This window comes from Bufo bufo, chromosome 1 (genome assembly GCF_905171765.1).
Source record: "Bufo bufo chromosome 1, aBufBuf1.1, whole genome shotgun sequence".
In the NCBI taxonomy this organism is placed as follows: Eukaryota; Metazoa; Chordata; class Amphibia; order Anura; family Bufonidae; genus Bufo; species Bufo bufo.
This window is the reverse complement of record NC_053389.1, coordinates 766,385,383-766,403,262: the sequence shown is the minus strand read 5'-3', so window position 1 is coordinate 766,403,262 and position 17,880 is coordinate 766,385,383. Positions and strand designations below refer to the sequence as shown.

Here is a 17,880-nt window from a genome sequence, read left to right as displayed (position 1 = left end):
CTTGACTGCACTTAATCTTATCTTTTTTCATGCAGAAAGCCACGGCAGTACCGGCCCGCAAGGCTGAATATTTTGATGCCTCTGAGCCGGTGCAGAACAGACTCTACAAATCCCTGAAAGTCTGGTCCATGTTGGCCGACCTGGAGGAAAGTTTGGGGACTTTCAAGGTACGAAACCCTAGTGGCCTTCTTGTCAGAGAATCTTCATAATGTCCATGGTCCTGGAGAAAACTAGATGCAGACACATGGGAATTTTAAATGTCTAACGGGTGTGTCCTTACACAGTCAGCAATAATTGCTGCTCCCGGTACTTGAACGGCTCCCCCTTGCTGTGATCAGGGCAGCTGTTGGTTCACTGTGAAAGCCTGGTCAAGGCTTTTAAAGCTGTAATTCCTATGGAGCCCTGCAGATAGTTAATCTGCAATTAATCACAAGGGCAATTCAATACATTTTATAAGCAATCTAATGACTGCTTATTATAGTCACCTGGGATAAAAAAAAAAAATTCATAGACATCAACGTGGCCCAGAAATGCTTGTACTATAAAAATATTTAGCCCATACATTGAACGCCGTAACAGAAAATATAATCAAAATGGCTGGTTAGCCATTTTTTTTCGTCACTTCACCTCCCAAATAGAATAAAAAGTCATATGCACTTCAAAATGGTATTAATGAAAAAAGTGCAGATCACCCTGCAAAAAATGAGCCCCGACTATTAGTTATTAGTGGTACAGATAGGGCGATCTGTCACAAAGACCGGGATCGTCGAACGGCGTGTTGTCTTCCTGGCGCTCGAGTTGAACAAATCGCGGATTGGGTTGACAGATTACTGGGAGGGGCTGGAGAAGATCCAGCGGTCATGGTCCATATCGGAAGCAATGACTAAGTTAGAGGTAGGTGGAGCATCTTTTAAAAGATCACAAGCTTAGGGCAAGGACCTCAAAGGTAGTATTTTCCGAAATACTACCTGTACCACGAGCCACACAAGAAAGGCAGCGGGAGATTAGGGAGGTTAATAAGTGGCTTAAGAACTGGTGTAGGAAGGAGGGGTTTGGATTCCTGGAGAACTGGGCCGACTTCTCTGTTGGCTACAGGCTCTATCGTAGGGACGGGCTGCACCTCAATGGGGAAGGGGCAGCTGTGCTGGGGAGAAAGATGGCTAGAAGGTTGGTCCAAACTAGGGACTGGGGGAGGGTAATTACATTATAGTGCAGATAGAGACCGGGGGGCAAGGTAGTGGGACTGGGGGAGGAATGGAAGGAGGGACTAGAACAGTTCAGAAGGAAAGGTGTAGGGTAAAAAATATACATAAACCTCTCATATGTATGTATACTAATGCCAGAACCCTGACTAATAAAACTGGTGAACTGGAATTAGTGATGTGTGAGGAGGACTATGACATAGTGGGAATAACTGAGACATGGCTGGATGATAGCTATGACTGGGCAGTTAATGTACAAGGTTACAGTCTGTTTAGAAAGGATCGTCAAAACCGGAGAGGGGGGGGGGGGGTCTGCCTTTATGTAAAGTCCTGTCTAAAGCCCACACTCCGTGAAGATATAAGTGAGGGAGATGAACACGTGGAGTCACTGTGGGTAGAGATACATGGAGGAAAAACAACAATAAAATACTAATAGGAATTTACTATAAACCACCTAATATACCAGAGTCCACAGAAAATCTACTACTAAACGAGATAGACGAGGCGGCAAATCATAATGAGGTGGTTATTATGGGGGACTTCAACCACCCAGATCTAGACTGGGAAACTGAGACTTGTATATCTCAAAAAGGAAACAGGTTCTTGGCAATAACCAAAGACAATTACCTCTCCCAACTGGTTCAGGACCCGACTAGAGGGACGGCCATACTGGACAGTATTAACCAATAGGCCTGACAGAACAACAGACGTGTAGGTCGGGGGACACCTGGGAAATAGTGACCATAAAGTAATAACCTTATCATTCAAAAGAGTGTTTCTTCAGGGAGGAACAAAAATACCAAACTTCAAAAAAGCTAAATTTAGCCAACTAAGAGAGGCCATAGGCCTAACTAACATAAAAATACAGCAACAAAATGGGATATTTTATTTAAAGTATCCTAAAATCTTATTGTGAGAAGTACATACCTTTTTATGGGAATAAAAAGTTAAGGAACAAGAAAAAACAAATGTGGATAAATAGAACTGTAAAGAGCAAAAAGACACACCTTACCATCGAGGCCTTCTGCAATTTTGCTGATAAAGATATTAAACAATATGGGTCCCAGAACAGATCCCCGAGGTACCCCACTGGTAACAAGACCTTGGTCTGAATATACTCCATTGACTACAACCCTCTGTTGTCTGTCCCTCAGCCGCTGTCTAATCCATTCAACAATATGGGAGTCCAAGCACAAAGACTGCAATTTATTGATAAGCCTTCTATGTGGGACAGTATCAAAAGCCTTACTAAAGTCCAGATAAGCGATGTCTACTGCACCTCCGCCATCTATTATTTTAGTCACTCAATCAAAAAATAATCAATAAGATAAGTTTGACATGATCTCCCTGAAGTAAACCCATGCTGTTTTTCATTTTTAAATCCATGGGATTTTAGATGTTCCACAATCCTCTCCATAAGTATGGTTTCCATTAATTTCCCCACTATTGATGTCAGGCTTACTGGCCTATAGTTGCCCGATTCCTCCCTACTACCTTTCTTGTGAATGGGCACAACATTTGCTAATTTCCAATCTTCTGGGACGACTCCTGTTGCCAGTGATTGGTTAAATAAATCTGTTGTTGGTTTTGCTAGTTCGCCGCTGAGCTCTTTTAATAGCTTTGGGTGTATCCCATCAAGCCCCTGTGACTTATTTGTATTCATTTTAGACAGTTGACTTAGAACCTCTTCCTCTGTAAAGACACATGCATCAAAAGATTCATTAGTCTTCCTTCCTAACTGAGGTCCTTTTCCTTCATTTTCCTTTGTAAAAACTGAACAGAAATATTCATTGAGGCAGTCAGTTAGTTCTTTATCTTCTTCCATATACCTTCCTTCTTTTGTTTTTAATTTGGTAATTCCTTGTTTTAGTTTCCTTTTTTCATTTATGTATCTGAAGAATGTCTTATTGCTTTTTTTCACTGACTGAGCTAATTTCTCTCCTACCTGTGCTTTAGAAACTCTTATAACTTGCTTGGCCTCTATCTGCCTAATCTTATAAATGTCCCTGTCATCCTCGTTTTGTTTTTATAATTACTAAATGCTATCTTTTTAGTTTTTAATGATTTTGGCCATTTCTGCTGAGTACCACAGTGGTCTCTTCCTTTTTTTGCTTTTACTGACAAGCCTAATGCAATTATCTGTTGCCTTCAATAGTGCCACTTTTAAGTAGTCCCATTTCTCCTGGACTCAATTGAAACTTTTCCAATCTGATAGGGACTCGTAAACGACTAATCTAATTTTAGAAAAGTCAGTTTTTCTAAAATTTAAAACTTTTAGTTTTTTTGTGGTGTGACTCAGTCACTGTACTTATAGTAAACCACACTGACTGGTGATCACTAGATCCCCTACAGTAATATCAGATACCAAATTGCCATTTTTGAATACTAAATCTAAAATGGCCTCCTTCCGAGTTGGCTCCTCAACTACTTGCTGTAGAGATAATCCCAGTAGGGAATTTAGAATATCTGTATTCCTGGCAGAACTAGCTATTTTTGTTTTCCAGTTTACATCAGGAAGATTAAAGTCTCCCATAATGATAACTTCCCCCTTCAATGTCATTTTAGCCATTTCCTCAACTAGTAGATCATCTAATTCTTTGACTTGGCTAGGTGGTCTATATATCACACCTATACAAGTTACCTTATGATTATCAAGCTGCAACGTAACCCAAACTGACTCTAAATTCGTCTTGCTAACTTGTATTAGATTAGATTTTATGCTGTCTTTCACATACAGGGCCATCCCTCCCCCTTTCTTGCCTTCTCTGTCTTTCCTATATAGAGAGAACCCTGGTATTGTTATATCCCAGTCATTATTCCCATTGAACCATGTCTCCGTAACAGCCACTAAATCTATATTCTCAGATGCCATTATATGCCCAGGCCCCTCACAATGATTATACTTACCTTGCTCCCCGCGCCGCTCCTGGTTCCCACACCGCCGCTGCTGCTTCTTCCCGTGCGCGGATGAAAACATTCGGTGTCGGGGGGGGGGGGGGGGAAGCAGCCAATGGCAGGCGGGGATGGGGACGACCCTCCCTAGCTTCAAAAACTGTAGAGTTTCCCCAACACGTGGATACAGGCTTCTTAATTGTATTAGGGGGTTCTATGAAAAGAAAGCAGGAAAAGGTTAACCCCTAAATTTTTCACCAACACATTCAGATACATGAGTAAGTGGTCAATGAAATCTATGCAGGTATCTAGACCTAACATTTGTATTCCTTGTTCTCCCGCTCTGCTGATTTTCTCCACCCACAGTCCACAAAGGCGGTATACGATCGCATTGTCGACCTCCGCATAGCCACGCCACAGATCATCATCAACTACGCTTTCTTCTTGGAAGAACACAACTATTTTGAAGAAAGTTTTAAGGTGAGAGGCCGGTGTTGGCACCATTATATTTGTACATGTTCCCCTCTGACTGTTCTGTTAACCATGGCGCCTCTCTTACCAGGCCTATGAACGTGGTATCGCCCTTTTCCGCTGGCCTAATGTCTATGACATCTGGAGCACTTACCTGTCTAAGTTCATTGCTCGGTATGGAGGGAAGAAGCTGGAGAGAGCTCGGGACCTCTTTGAACAAGCCTTGGATGGTTGTCCTCGAAAGTTTGCAAAAAGTTTGTATGACAGAATGGTATTCTATGAGGAGGGACAGAGCACAGTCTTTAGTTTAGTCACTTACCGTCATCTCATTCTTCTCCTGATAGATATATTCCTGCTGTATGCAAAACTGGAGGAAGAGCACGGTCTGGCCCGCCACGCCATGGCTCTGTATGAGCGAGCGACTCAGGCAGTGGAACCAGGAGAGCAGTACGAGATGTTTAACATTTACATTAAGAGAGCGGCTGAAATCTATGGCGTTACACACACCCGCAGCATTTATGAGCGGGCCATTGAGGTACAGGATTTCTGACTATACTGCTTATGTTCCCAGGGCTGTGGCCTTATACTGAAAACCCAAAGAAATATGAAATATTAACCATTTAGAAATCTCCTTGATAGCGAATATAGCAACACTGAACACAATGGCACCACGGCCACCCAATTTGCTGGTCCCATTCAGGCCAATGCGGGCGCCCTTGTTTCCTATTAACCAGGGTGCCATAGTACAGAGAAAGCTTAGAAGAGGATGCTGCTCTAAACCAGCATTGTAGCCCCTTCGTTCTCAGGATCGATGGTGGTCCCATAGGTTGGACCTCTTCTGATCATAACATGGCATATCTAAGCAAAATTCAATCATTTGTTAAGATAGGGATCTCATTTAATATTGATGGACCTCCCTTAGGTCAGTGTCAAGGTTTGGAAAACCATCAGTTCCTTTAAAGGTGCATGGGCCTCTACTGTTCTTCTGTACACCCTATGATATAATTTGGAGACATACGGGAGCTTTGGATGGAACGTCACAAAAAATAAATAAAATAAAGTTGTGACATTCGTCATCAGACTGATGGAGGCCTTCTCAGCGTTGCTTCTAGGGGAGGATGTATCTGTGCACGGAGGATGTATCTGTACTGACTGTGTGATTTTTTTTTTTTTTTTTCTATTTAGATTTTGCAAGATGACCAGGCCCGGGAGATGTGTCTACGATTTGCTGACATGGAGTGTAAATTAGGAGAAATTGACCGTGGCCGAGCTGTGTATTCCTACTGCTCTCAAATGTGCGATCCCCGGGTGAGTTCTTGAAGACTCTGTTATTGCTCATACAAGGAATTATCATTTTGATACCTTGATGTGGTGCTAACATAAATCCCCCCCTATTGCAGTTGACCTCAGGGTTTTGGCAGACCTGGAGAGATTTTGAGGTGCGGCATGGTAATGAGGACACACTGCGTGAGATGCTGCGGGTCAAGCGTAGCGTACAAGCCAAGTACAACACACAGGGGACGTTCCTTGTATCTCAAAGGTTGAGGGCCGAAGGAGTAGGTGCTAATGAGGAAAGCAAAGGTAGGTCTACTGTGTGTTTTAACATGTCTGTAGAGGTAGTATGATTGAGATACACGGAGTGTAGGGTGCACTTGGGAGGCACAAGTAACAAGGAATTTAAAGGAAATCACTAAGCAAAATTGATAAGTTGTGTAGCGTGTGAGGAGGCAGTGAATGGTCTAAGGATTGAAATATTTTTAAGCCTTTCTGAATCTCCGCTGTACATTTACGGCTAAAATCCTTTCTTTTAAAAATAGCCGCCGGGGTTTAAACGGCAGACTCTTGGGGCTAAGGTCTGTGATTGATGATTACGCCCGTCTCAGACATTTTACCCTTTAGATGCTGTGGTCAGTTGTGCCCATAGCATCTGAAGCAGCTTTTTCTCCTGAGACTTCAACAGTTTCCCTGGGCGGAGATCAAGGAAGCTGTTGCTTCTATATAAAAGCCCTCTGATGAAACCAAGGCTTTTAAAGCTGTAGTTCATATGGAGCCCTCCAGGTGGCAGGGCTATTATAAGAATCTAGTGAATCTGCAATGCATTGCAATGGTATTACACTAGATATGTTTTCTGATCCCACTGGCTGGATTGGACTCTATATGTGTGGCGGAGCTCTCCACTATCTCGTGATGGCAGATGTCCAAAGAGGGATCAGACAGGTTGATGATATCTTTCTCCCTGCGATTGATAAGTTACTGCCAGAGGTGTCTGACTGCAGCTTATTTCTCTCTTCCCATTGAAACAGACATGCATGCTGATGGGGAAGATTGCTTTAGGGCCAGTGGTTCCATCCCTACTGTTACTAGAGCTGCATGGGACCTGACTAGTGACCCAGAGGCACACGAGATTTTAGGATTGTAAAGCGTACCTATTGTCAGAATATTACATATATCTGTAATATACATGAATAGATGCAATTTAGTGATATCTTACTATGGGAGGGCAGCATCTTTCTCACTTTTCAGCAGTCTGTATCTGCTCTTCTGAAGGGTCTCTGTCAATGTTCACAAGCCTCCTCAGCCTCCCAAAAGATCCTTCTAGTGTTAAACGAGGAGGAGGAGGATACATCTGCAGTTTTTCTTGCCCTGAGACTGTAAGCTGAAGGGAAATAGCGACGTGAATACATTTGATCGCACAACAGCACATTGCATGCTGGGAATCGCTAACCTTGTCGCGTCTTTTTAGAAGTCGATGAGATGCAGGCTCTGGAGAAGAGGGCAGCCGTGGTGGCAGCCGAGGCAGAGAAGGATAAACCTCAGATGAAGGAGAAGATCCTCTTTGTCAGGTTTGTAGAGCTGAGATGCTGTATCCACCTTCACAGGCAGCAATGATTCATCTTGCCGCAATTTAATGACCTGTTTTAACTTAATGTGCAGGTCTGACGCCTCCCGCACAGAGTTAGCAGAGCTGACGCTTCAGAATAATCCAGACGAGATCAACATAGGAGATGAGGATTCAGAAGAGGATATGGAGCCTGATGGTAAGTGATTAGTTGGAAGGGCAAGATTGTTATGTGGATTAATCAGTGGAAGATGGAAAGAGTAATACATTCCTCCATATCTAAAGTACAGCTGGCAGCTTTTATGAGTTGAGAGCCTTGCAGTCCTTTTACCTGTTAAAGGGTTTTTTCAGGAGTCCAGTATTGATGACCCATCTACAAGATGGGTCATCAATATCTGATCAGTTGGCATTGGACTCCCAGTACCTGCATTAAACCCCTCTTTTTGAGAGGCCCGCAGCGCTCGCATTGTATAATGGGACTGAGCTGCACTTAGGTTCTATGACCAATGAACGTGACGTCATTGCAATAGGAAGATGCTGCTGTGCTTTCCCGAACACGGCACCCTCTTTAAGCAGTGTTTTGGGGCTGGCGGAAGTAGGACTGATCTGATATTGATGGCCTATCCTGAGGATACGTCATCAGTATTTTAAAAGAATGCGGACCAAAAAAAACACATGTGCATGAGCCCTTAGGGAGCCTGTGATCTAGCATCATGGTTTAGACCAGTGTTTCCCAACCAGTGTGCCTCCAGCTGTTGCAAAACTACAACTCCCAGCATGCCCGCACAGCCAAAGGCTGTCCGGGCATGCTGGGAGTTGTAGTTTTGCAACAGCTGGAGGCACACTGGTTGGGAAACACTGGTTTAGAGAATTCTCTTCCTTTGGAGGACAGAGTACCTGTTATGAGGTCAGGTTATTTGCACATTTACAGATTCCAGTGTTAAAGGGCATCTGTCAGCAGTTTTGTACCTATGACACTGGCTGACCTGTTACATGTGCGCTTGGCAGCTGAAGGCATCTGTGTTGGTCCCATGTCCATATGTGCCCGCATTGCTGAGAAAAATGAAGTTTTTCGCCCATATTCATTGGGTGACACAGGAACCGTGGGTATAGCTATGTCCTCTAGGAGGCGTTGACACTAGTAAAAGCTGTTAGCTCCTCCCCTGGCAGCTATACCCCCTCCAGCCTGGAGAGAGAGCTTGTTTTTTCTAGTGTCAATAGGAGGCAAGACCTCCCTGCTCTGCAGATTTTTTATTTTAGTTTATTTTTTTCCTTTTTCAGATGGGCAAACAGGGACGCCTCGCCTCCCTGTTCTCCCGGGGTCGAGTTGTGCCAGTGCCGGTAACCCGCACTGCTGCCTCCCCCACAGAAGACAAGGTGGACCAGGGCAGCCTCGCTCCATGCATCCCGCCAGCCAAGGGGTCACCCGTCGAAGTCCATTAATTCCAGCTTCCTGCCACTATGGTGCCAGTGGCTGAAGGGGTGACCCTGCTGGACCAGAGGAAGGGTGAAAATGGCAACAGGGACGTAAAGAGGATGAAGAGAGGTGAGTACACAGGACTTAGGTGAGTATGTCCCTCCTGGGTCGCCCCCTCCCTCCCTACCTGGTGGCAGTAATGCAGAGGTTAACAAGGCACAGGGCTTAGCCCAGCACCCTGTAGCCGTTCCCTTCTTCCCCCTCTGGCAGGTTTTATTCAGCCAGGAAGCCCGGCACTCTTTCCCTAGCAGGGCGGCACATAGGGGGTTAATGTCAGTATAACCGCCTGGCAGGCGTTTTTTCTATGGCGGCCGAGCGCACGGCCAGATCTTGTTGTGCACTCAGTGCAGAGGGGACGCTTGCTAGCGGAGATCGCTAACTATTGGGCTGGACGGCACTTACTGCATGACCAGAGATCCGGAGCGGACGCCGAGCGCGCTGCTCCGGAAGGGGTTAAACGGCACCAGAATCGACTTGGCCGTGCACCGCATGGTGTTCCGGCCGCCATGTTTTTTTGCCCGGACGCGCCGGTGTCCACCCGGCAGTACTTGGTCCCTCTGCGGTCCGGCCGATGCGATAATCGGCTTGCGCAGGGGCTTTGGATTGCCGCCTTGTGGCTTGCTGGGCCGCGCTTCGTCCCCCTGGGGGGTGGTGCGCTCCGGCGCGAAAATTTTGCGCCCTTCTTCCCCCTCCCTCAGAGACCTGCTTGCTCCGCCCCTGGTCATGAAGATGACCTTAACCCTTCCTGGCCGGTTGTGGCCGGCATATCTGGGGAGGGATAGAGTTCTAAGGGGGCGTGGCACTCCCAGTGCAATGTTCCTCGTGGAGGAATTTAACCCTTGTGGTTGAGGCTGTCATCTTGTTTAAAAAAAACAGAAGGGATGTGCGTCCATACGGCCCCCTCCCCGCCCCTCATTACCGCAAGACTGCCCTGTCTGTGCAGTACCACACTGGGCCCGAGTCCTATCTCGGATAAGGAGCACCTCTCATAGTTCCCAATCCACCGAGCTGTTTGGTTGATAATTCTCCTCCTCTGCAACTCCCGTGGAGAACAGCTGATTCCCAATCCACCCTCCGGGTCGTTTGGTTGATAATTCCACCTGCGCAATTAGTGATGGGGGGGGGGGGAGGGGAGAGAGAAAATCACTGATTCAGACCCTGACATGAGTCTAGGGTCTAGGATTGCGTCTAAGGTGGCTTGTAGTACTTGGTATGCATTAACCCTTCCTTAGGTGGAGTAATTGCACTACTTCGGGATAAGTACCTGCCTCATACATTATCCCCTGCCATAGGCGGACTCAGTACAATGACATGAGTTTCAGGACCTGCTATGCATATCCATTTATGGCGCGATGACATTATCACTGGTACATTGTGTGCTGTATGCACTACCCCGTGGTGCAATAATTGCACTCCCACGGGGTACAGGACTCTCCATGTGCACTAGTTTTCGCCGTGGGCATTCGCCCCCCTTCATAGGTGAAGTATTCTCCCTAGTACTTGCCGTATGCATCCACCTTCCTTAGGTAGCTTATTGCACTACCATTACATACGGTTCCGACTGTCGCACTATCCTTCCATAGACGGGGTGTTTCTGTCGCACTGGGAATAACGAAACATCTTCGGATGCTGCAATTCTGCGGCACCACTGCTCTAGGTGCCTTTGCTTATTTCCTGGGGGCGTGGCAACAGTCGGTACTTGCAGGTGCCCGGCCCTCTTACCCTAGTGCTATATGGGTGCCACCAGTGGACACGGTGGCTGTTCCTTCCTTTGGCGCTGGTTTTGTGCATGGTTATAACATCTTCTGTCTTCTCAGGGGGTTCCTAGCATCACTTTGTCTTAGAGTACCCCCATCTCCATGGGCCTACGTTGTTCCAGTCGGTCATGATATTGTCCGCATCAATACGTAGTGCGTACTCCATTGCACATATATGGTGAGTACGTTCCAGCGAGTCGAGTGTTTCACTGACTCTGTATCCTCCACTCCCCCTTCTCTGGGAAAGTGGTTATGCTGGCACTCAGGTTTAGCTCCTACAGCTTGTTCTACTCCACAGGTGCAGCTTTCGTTAATGCTCGAGTTCGTGGTCACTCCAGTGGGACATCCCCCTCAGGTTGGGGTCCTACCCTGGAGCTAGCTTGGCAGTTGCGCCTGTTCAGCGCCCTTCCAGGTAGAGTTTTGAGGTTAGCTCTACTTCACTGGGGCAGTATGGTACGTGGCTTCTACGGATAGTCCCAGGCCTCCCCCTTAGTTTTGCGCTGGCTACTACTGTGGGAGCAGTGTTGCTTACCACTACATGCTTGGTTCTTTCTGCACAGCTCTTTCGTCAAGCGGTGGACTCTTTTAACACTGAATTCGGTGGCCTCTACGGGGACCCCCTCCTCTGCTGGGGTATGGGGCTAGCAATACAGTGTGACTCCCCTTGCTTGGCTTCCTCCTCAGGCGGTGTTTTTGCACAGCCACTTGGTCCTTGGCTACTTCAGTATAGTGCCGGTCTCAGACTGGGAATGGGCTCAAACCTAGCCTATTCTTCTCCTGTCTTTTCCCCCTCTGGCTCAGGGTTCATAGCCGTCCCGCATGCCTTGGTAGTTCCTATGTTGCTACCTTCCCTCATCTGCATTTGTACAGGGTATTAGTTTGGTGGACTTTCTTTCCCGGCTCGATCCGGTCCAGATTGGTGGGTTGTGGCGCCCTCCACATTCCTCCTTCTACGGGGACTCTTCCATTGGTCCGGGTGTGCTAACTGTATCTACACGAAAGCTTCCCACCTTTCTCTCCAGAGCCAGAGTTCCGGAAGCGTGCGACTGGATGCTCTGATTCTCCTTGGTGGGAGTTCTCCCTCCTTACGTGTTTCTTCTCCTCCTTCCCAGGGTTCTACGGAGGATCCAGATGGAGGACATTCCGACAAATCCTAGTCGCTCCGAGTGGACCCCGTAGCGCGTGGTATGCTGACCTCGTTCTCCTTCCTGGAGACGTCACTGCCACTCAGAGATCACCTTCTTTCACGGGGTCCAGTCTTACATCAGCATTTCGATGTCGGTGTGGCTATTGGAACCTCCATTCTGATGTGGAGAGGGTTTTTTCAGCGGATGTCTTCCGCACTATGATTCAGGCCAGGAAGCCTGCATCGCCCAGGGTCTATTGAGGGACCTGGAGGTCCTTCCTGGGCTTCTGTGAACGCCGGGACATCCCCTCTCTTCCTGTTTTTTCTCTCCCCACGGTCCTATCCTTCTATATTCAGGGTTGGACCTGGGTTTAGCCCTTAGTTCCTTGATGGGTCAGGTATTGGCGCTTCTGTCCTGGGGCAGCTTCTAGCGTACTCTGGGTTCCCTGGTGGCCATGGGAACCTTCCTTCAGGGAGCGGCTCATACGGTTCCTCTGTACCGTCCTTACAGCCTTGGGATCTGTATTTAGTTCTCTCAGCCTTCCAGTCTTCTCCACTTGAGCCCTTGCGGGAGTTCTTACTCCAGCTCCTGTACTGGAAGGTAGTTTTTCCTTGTGGCTATCACATCCATCAGGCGGGTGTCTTAGTTGGGGGTGCTCTCTTGCAAGATCCCCTTCCTGGTTCTTCACAGGGATACGGCAGTTCTCCGGCCCATTCTTTCTCCCGAAGGTGGTCTCTGACTTCCATATCAATGAAGTAATTGTCCTTCCTTCCCTGTCCCTTTCCTTCGCACCCTACGGAAGTTCTACTCCTTGTTAGCAGCCTCCAGTCCCTCTTGGCGTACGGACCCCCATTTCGCTCCGAAGGGTCCTCGCTAGGGGTTGGCGGCCTCCAAAGGGCGATTGCATATTGGATTCGGTCTGCAGGTACCGTGCCCAGAGCAGGGTTCCACCCTTAGGTGTCATGGCTCGCTCCACTGAGCGGTGGATGCTTCTTGGGCTCTGAGGCATCGCGTCTCAACTGCACAGTTGTGTAACGCGGCTTCCGGTCCTCCTTACGCACATTCACAATGTTTTTCCAGGTGCATTCTTATGCATCGGCGGCCGCTGCTTAGCCCACAAGGTCTTGCAGGTGGCGGTTTCTTAGCTACCAGCAGGAACGCTTGCTTCCATGGGTCTGTGGTTTTTCCCTCCCCGTGGACTGCTCTTGAACGTCCCACAGTTTCTGTGTCCCCCAATGAATATGGGCGAGAAAAGGAGATTTTTGTATAACTTACCAGTAAAATCTCTTTCTCGCTCTTCATTGGGGACACAGCACCCACCCAGTATTGTTGTCCGGCCACAGTTGTAGCTGTTGCTGGTTTGGACACCGTTGGGTCCTTTGGCATGGTTGGTGTTCCATGTTTTCTCTTTGGTTGGCTTGCTTCTCCTACTGCTTTTTAGAAGCGCTCTCTCCAGGCTGGAGGGGGTATAGCTGCCAGGGGAGGAGCTAACAGCTTTTACTAGTGTCAACGCCTCCTAGAGGACATAGCTATACCCACGGTCTCTGTGTCCCCCAAAAAAGAGATTTTACTGGTAAGTTATACAAAAATCTCCTTTTTAATATAGGCAAATGAACCTTTAGGAGCCACGGGGGTGTTACCTTTACACCTAGAGGCTCTGCAACTGCCGCAGTGTGTGCATTTTGACAGGGCCAGGCAGTGTGAAAGTGGTTTTTCTCAGTACAAATCTACTGATAGATGCCCCTTTTAATAAGCACCTTCAAATGAAAGTGTTTCTGTACAAAGTATAACTTAAATAGTAGAGCACTATGTATGGTCCCCAAGGTGTGATTGAAAAAATGTTGCTAATACATTTAGCTGTATTTTTTTTACATGGGGAAAAAAAAATGAATACAGATCTGTATTATGCAAATGTGAATGAGCTCTTAGATTGCTGGTGACCTGGGCAGATTCCAGAATTTTTTGTCAGCAAAAGTAGCGTAGTCTATGACACTATTCTTGTGCCAAGTTTGTCAGAGAGAGCTTTTACAGAAAATAGTTAGGGCCTCTGGGACCATGGTTGGACTTCACAGAATTATCTTAGACTCGTTCTCCCATCTGTGTCATGCTTTCCAAACACCATGCTGAATTTGGCACACTATGGAAATCATGAGAGGCCAAAAGACTTAAAGGGGTTCTGCACTTTGTTTTAACTGATGATCTATCCTCTGGATAAATCATCAGCATCTGATCGGCAGGGGTCCGACACCCGGGACCCCTGCCGATCAGCTGTTTGAGAAGGCAGCGGTGTGGCCTTCTCACTGTTTACCACAGGCCCAGTGGCGTCACGACTAGTATCAACTAGCGTGGATGGGGCTTAGCTCCATTCAAGTGAACAGAGCTTAGCCGGTCCTGGGTGTCAGACCCCCGCCGATCAGATGCTGATGATTTATCAAGAGCATAGATCATCGGTTAAAACAAAGTGCAGAACCCCTTTAAGGTTACAGCCGCAGGGCATAAAATACAGCGGGAAAAGTCCACTACAGATCTGAACCAAAAACTGCCTGGAATGGCTGTGGATTTCACCCTGTCCATTGGGTGACCACTTTGCTGGTACTGTACAGTGCTGTGAATCTGTTACACAAAAATCTGCAATGTCTGTACCACAGCATACCTGTCACATGTGAATGTACTCTAATAATTCCTGTTGTGGTGTCTATCATTGTGACGTAACATCAGCACTACTTTTCCTGTCGCCCTTAAAGTGGTTATCCAGAAAAAGAGATTTGACTTATCCTCAGGATAGGTCATCAGGGATCCCCACCGATCAGCTGTTAGAAGAGGCCTTGAGCGCTGCAGCCTCTTCCTAGGCCAGTGACATCACTGTACACCAGTCACATGACCTAGTTGCAGCTCAGCCTCATTCAAGTCAATGGAGCTGAGCTGCAATACAATAACTGCCACTATATGATGTACAGCGTTGTGCTTGGAAAACTGCTGGGAGTCTGCATCACTCACCAGAGCTTCGGTGAGCGCAGAGGTCTGGTGCGGTGGGGGTGTCATTTCCTGGATAACCTCTTTAAAAGCTGTAGTGTAGGTTATTAGAAGCGATCTCTATTTGTTAATTACAGTTGCACTACTAACTCTATGCACCCTGCCTTTGCTGCATCTGTCTCAGTAGATTAATACATTTTGTTCCATTTGTTTTTCCTTTAACTCACAGAGGTGCAGCTGGAGCAGAAATCGATCCCTTCATCGGTCTTCTCTGGTCTCGCTGATGACTGATTCCTTCTCCTCCCCCACCACCAATTCAGAAGCACCAAATAAAAGACAAACGCCAATCTTTTCATTCTCCTTGATTTGTTTTTTATATACAAATAATTGCAAAATCATTTAATATAGATATTTATAGTAAATCTGTATGTATATTATAAATACATGTGGCGGGGCAGCTTGTCATCAGCTATGGAGTCCAGACTCGCTGAGACATTGCCGCCTACAATTCATCCATGTTATCTGTAGTATGTTTATAAATAGTGTATGATGAGTTCTGTGGGGGTGTGACCTTAATCCTCAGGGGCAGGACTTGCCCTGACCTTTTCTTACTATGAGAATGTGGGGATGAATATGTGGTAGATATTCCCCTTCCTTTAGGGGACCAAAGAATTCAAACATTTCTCTACTACCTTCAGTACACCAACCCTACAGCTACTGTATATGCCTAAGCAATAATGTATAGGGAGCTTTCCAAGTAGCAGATTATAAAACCTGACTCCATAGAGTTTATGTTCTACAGAGCCCACCAACTGTATTATAAAGTGTGCTTCTGCAGAGCATGGTCTTTCTCCCTGCAATTTTATACCATCTTTCTTTGTGCTGATCATAAGGACTTATTAAAGTGAAAAAGCAAGTTGCTTGGGGCTGACATTTTCTAAGTGTGGTAAGATGCAAGACAGTATCTACCACTGCTTTAGTAGCTATAGCTTATGCATATGGGAGAAAGGTATGTTTTATTAGCCAATTTCCTAGAGATGGCTCACTATGTACATGCACCAGGCTTGCAGATCTAGTCCAGAATAGAATCCCAAACAAAAGCTGTCACAGCCCCTATGCTTATTAGGGTAGATCTACAGGGCCTGTGTCAAGCATCTGCCCCCGTGACCATTTCCCAAGTGGATACAGACCAGGAAGCTTATGGGAAAGAAGTGAATTTACGTAAAGGGTCAGAACATGTGCAGCCCATAATTAATTCCCACCACAATTCAATACATATAAACAGCGTCTGTCCAGGTTTCAGCCTGGATCTTTAGAATATACAAATATTATCTACATTTTAGAGACCGAAGAAAAGAGTTCATTCTCCACGTAGTGGCTAGAACGTATACAACACCAACATTTCTTTCTTCACTGTTTTTGTCAAAGTCAGGGGCATCTAGGCTACTAGGATCCAGCCCCTGTAACTTAGGATTTAGTAAAACAAAGAAAAAAAAATATTACTGGAAAAAACAGGCTCACCAGCTTACATTTATATATATAAAAAAAAAAAACTTCCTACATGAAGCTCTCCAAAAGTTGGAGGAAATATTTTAAAGCATGATGTAAGCGAGCACAGATACAAGACAAGGGCAGTTCATTAAGCAGATACATGGCACTGGACATGCGGCACAACACTGAACTGTGAGCTACCGGTGGAGGCATATATGAGATGATGGGCAGTTGCTAAAGGCAAGGCATGGAATAGTCCATGGCTGCACTTCACATGGTGAATAGGCAGTGAAAGAAGGTGCTAAATAAGTTAAGGGCAGTAAACCATTGTGCATAAAAACTAGTGGTCAAAGTAGCCATGCAGACACCTAGCTACCTTCAGCAGAAAGTAGGTCACCACAAGTCAACTCAGAAGGTAGCACGCAAACACAAGATATAAAGTAAGAATGCAAAAAAAAAAAAAAGCCATCTTAAAGAGCAGACAGATCTGTAATTTTGTACTGTATAAGGTGTAGAAGGCACAGATGGAAAAACTGGTGTGGACTGATATGTGGCACCAAGTTCATGGAAGGCACCAGCTTGGCACATCAGAGTTTGAAAAAAAAATATATATATCTCTCGCATGGAAAGGTGGAAGCTACAGGGCCTACATTCATAAACGTCATACAACACCAGTCATTTGCAATGGTCATCAGTTTAGATCGTAGCCTGTTACAACCAACATGTAGAGAAGTCTTCATGCCTAGCCACCTACCTGGCCTACAGTGTGGACTCTAGTTCCCTCACCAGTTTTCCCAGAGATACTAATGACAAACAAAATAAAAAAAACATCAGAAGCAAAAGGACATGACTTAACAGAAGCTGGAAAGAGGCTTCCCCAACTGAAATTACAGTTCCAAGGTGGATATCTATTTGGGTGTACTGGCTTTTTTGGGAGTAGTGGGCCTTTTGATCTGCCAGAGATGACCTTGGATGGTAAAGGCATCGACGCTCATGGACATGGTCTTGCTGGGTATCTGAGTAAATCGTTTGCGGTCCGAACTGTATTTGTAGATATCTTCAACCATGGACAAATTAATTGTTCGTGGACCGTAGCCTGCCAGACGAGTAAGTTCATCAGTCTCGGACGAAAAGGTATAAACCGCTCGAAACTGGCAACTGCTATCACGGAACAGGATGACAAAATGGTTGGCTTGGCTCTTATCCATGTCCTAGGAAAAGAAAAGGATATCAGAAATGTTCAAGTAATGTCTTGGCAGCACTTAAACATAGCAGAGCTGAACTCAAGAGGCCAAACCGCTTGATAAAGCCACCACTTTTGATACCACTTCTTTGGTACACAGAATGCCCTAGAGGGGCCCATCTATGAAAAGTTGAATCAACTTGGTTCTTCAATAACACCTAAAATAACCATGCTTTCATAAATAGCATCGCCTAACCATAACTAATCCCCTAAATATGGTAAAGCAAATGCCACATACACATTTTTAATTACATTACAGATCTGCTCCTCCTCCAGTGACATCACGGTGACAGGAAATTAGGTCAATGAAAATCTAGGGCACAACACGTAGGGCCAGAAATTCTAATCATCAGTGAACGGGGATGACTAGAAGAGGTTGTTGGAAAATTATTTGTTACTGGGTCTCCA

At 46.1% G+C, this 17,880-nt stretch overlaps 2 protein-coding genes across 2 annotated transcripts in view; one reads left to right on the top strand and one right to left on the bottom strand.

Moving 5' to 3' along the window:
- Positions 1–16,824, top strand: part of XAB2 (XPA binding protein 2) — a 40,506-nt gene extending 23,682 nt beyond the window's left edge. Inside the window, exons 11-19 of the mRNA XM_040414734.1 lie at positions 36–167; positions 4,461–4,574; positions 4,657–4,819; positions 4,910–5,100; positions 5,751–5,873; positions 5,966–6,146; positions 7,309–7,408; positions 7,500–7,603; positions 14,968–16,824. Of these exons, the coding sequence (XP_040270668.1) occupies positions 36–167; positions 4,461–4,574; positions 4,657–4,819; positions 4,910–5,100; positions 5,751–5,873; positions 5,966–6,146; positions 7,309–7,408; positions 7,500–7,603; positions 14,968–15,029 (1,170 nt within the window). The 3' untranslated portion in view covers positions 15,030–16,824. The remainder of the gene's footprint in view (positions 1–35; positions 168–4,460; positions 4,575–4,656; positions 4,820–4,909; positions 5,101–5,750; positions 5,874–5,965; positions 6,147–7,308; positions 7,409–7,499; positions 7,604–14,967) is intronic.
- A 138-nt stretch (positions 16,825–16,962) lies between these two features.
- Positions 16,963–17,880, bottom strand: part of CAMSAP3 (calmodulin regulated spectrin associated protein family member 3) — an 82,030-nt gene continuing 81,112 nt past the window's right edge. The window contains exon 17 of the mRNA XM_040414732.1: positions 16,963–17,440. Coding sequence (XP_040270666.1) covers positions 17,138–17,440 — 303 coding nt within the window. The 3' untranslated portion in view covers positions 16,963–17,137. The remainder of the gene's footprint in view (positions 17,441–17,880) is intronic.